This window comes from Gloeophyllum trabeum (genome assembly GCF_000344685.1).
Source record: "Gloeophyllum trabeum ATCC 11539 unplaced genomic scaffold GLOTRscaffold_00367, whole genome shotgun sequence".
Lineage (NCBI taxonomy): Eukaryota > Fungi > Basidiomycota > Agaricomycetes > Gloeophyllales > Gloeophyllaceae > Gloeophyllum > Gloeophyllum trabeum.
The window spans coordinates 1-2263 of NW_006920775.1; the positions used below are offsets into that span (position 1 = coordinate 1).

General features: G+C 60.5%; 1 protein-coding gene across 1 annotated transcript; it reads left to right on the forward strand.

Moving 5' to 3' along the window:
• Positions 1–16: 16 nt before the first annotated feature.
• GLOTRDRAFT_134649 (uncharacterized protein) lies at positions 17–2240 on the forward strand (the record flags this gene model as incomplete). The annotated part of the gene is made up of 6 exons (XM_007873595.1): positions 17–37; positions 101–653; positions 711–1069; positions 1128–1712; positions 1768–1905; positions 1983–2240. Coding segments are annotated over 6 exons (1914 nt in total), but the record flags the coding sequence as incomplete, so codon positions are not given.
• Between the last annotated feature and the right edge of the window lie 23 nt (positions 2241–2263).

Below are 2263 nucleotides of genomic sequence, written 5' to 3' on the forward strand. Positions count from 1 at the left end.
CAAGAAGACCGCAAAGGACAAGGACGGCAAGGACAAGGTGCGCCGCGATCTGGCTGTCGCGACTGCTTTCCTTACTGATACTGGTTGTTCCATACCACAGGCTCTCCTCGACGACCTGTCCGGCGATTACGTCGCCAGCGCGGAGGACTACGCCGCCATCCAGGAGAAGAAGCGCAAGGCCGCCGTCGGCCTCGCTCGCATCCCCCTCCCCAACGAGAATGTCAAGTTGGGTCTCTACAACAAGCGTCCCATCACCGGCTCCAACGTCGTCCGCATCTCCACCAACTTCGAGCAGTTCGGCGTCGCCGTGGAGCCTCAGAACTGCATCGAAGTTGTCACCGCCGACGCCGACGCCTGGCGTGCTCTCGGCATTCCGAAGGCGTGGCCCGCTCCCGACGTCGACCCAAAACAGGCTATCCCCGCCGTCGACAAGTTCCCCACCGTCCTCGAAGCGGTCACCGGTCAACATCGCATCGCCGCCATCGAGGAACTCCTCCGCAAGGCCGACGAGGAAGAGGTCCGCCCCAACGAAATCATTAACGCCCCTGACGACCACTCCGCCGACGACCTCGTCTGGGCAAAGCGCACACTCGCGTTCTGGCAGAAGCGCCGCGAGGAAGTCGCGTACTTCCCCATTATCATCTATGACAAGAGTACGTCCTCTCGTTTTCTCCTTTTCGCGATCGTCTCATCTCTCCGCGTTCGTTTAGAGCTCCTCGACAACGAAACCCTCTGGAAGATCGCTTCCAACGTCCGCCTCCCTAACCTCGCCGAAACCGAGAGCGAGGCCACCAAGAACACCCTCATCCGCGCCGGCGAAGCCATCTTCGATGGCAACGAAGACCAGTACCGCCGCATCCGCGTCCGCGCAGCTACCGCCGGCTCCAATCGCCAGTCCCTCCGACGCATCGCAAACACCTCCGACTACCTCCGCGCAACAGCCGAGCTCCTCTCCATCCCCACCCTCCGCTCCCTCGACCTCAAGTCCCTCGACTCCTTCCAGTGGCATCGCGAGGACGCCTTCCCCACCCCCTCCGCCGCATCCCGCACGCTCACATCCGTCGGCGGCGTACGTTCTTTCTTTTTCGCTCACCCGCGTCTCGCCCCCTGATCCTTTTTTTCCATAGTTTATGCTTTTCCACATGGAGGAGGCCTATCGCGCCCTATCCCTCCTCTGCTCAGGCCCCTCCTTCACTTTCGACTTCGCCCTCTCCAAGTCCCGCATCAAAGCCCATAAACTCCTCTTCGCCAACAAGAACAACACGCCCGAGTACCTCGACATCGTCGAGCAGCTCAACGACGTCTCCATGGTCTTCGCTCGCAGCTCCGTCGACTTCCACCACTTCTCCGTCGCTCTGCACGACACCCTCGACGAAGTCTTCCTCAGCACGTTCGGCAACCCCCCTCGCATCAACGACTTCGTCGCCGCCATCGGCGAATACTCGCCTCCCGTCGGCTCCTCCGCGCGCTCCCTCCAAGAGTCCTACCTCAAGAACGCCCTCGAGCGTCTCAAGAAGGGCGACTTCGCTCCTCCCGCCAAGGTCCCAAAATCCCAGTGGACCGACTCCTATCTCCTCCGCGCACGCTTGAGGGACCGCCTCGAGTGGCTCGTCTCACCCGACATCTACCGCCCCTTCTTCCCCATCGTCACTCGGTCCGTCCTCCTCGCCCTTCCTGACGTGTACAAGCGCATCAACACCATCCTCGTCGAGGTGCGTTTTTTTCTTTACGCCCCGTCTCCCGTCACTCATTTAAGCGCCCGTGCAGATTTGCACCTGGCTGGAACCTCTCATCATCGAAAACCTCTGGGTCGCGCTCAAGAAGGGCGAAAACAACTGGCGAGACGCGACCATGGCCCTTCGCCTCCGTCTCACCGTAGACTTCAACAAGGATATCGTTCCAAAGGTTCGTCTGTCTTCTCGTTTCTCGCTCGTACTATATACGTGTTGTCCTATCTGACTGTTATTCGCTTTTTTCTCCAGTTCTTCTGGTTCCTCCTCTCCCTCCGCTCCAAGGCCCTCGTCACCGCCGAGGACGCCCTCGTCCTCGATCGCAACATCATCTTCAGCCAGGTCCCCAAGAAGAACAAGGACTCCAGCCTCACCCCCCTCATCACCAACCTCGCGAAACACATCCAGAAGCCGACCGAGGTCGCCCGTCCCCCCAGCGTCTCCGACCTCGCCCTCCGCTTCGCCACTGGAACCATGTGGGGACGCTCCTTCGACGATCCCTCAAAGAAAGTCTCTCTCGATCTCGCCGAGTG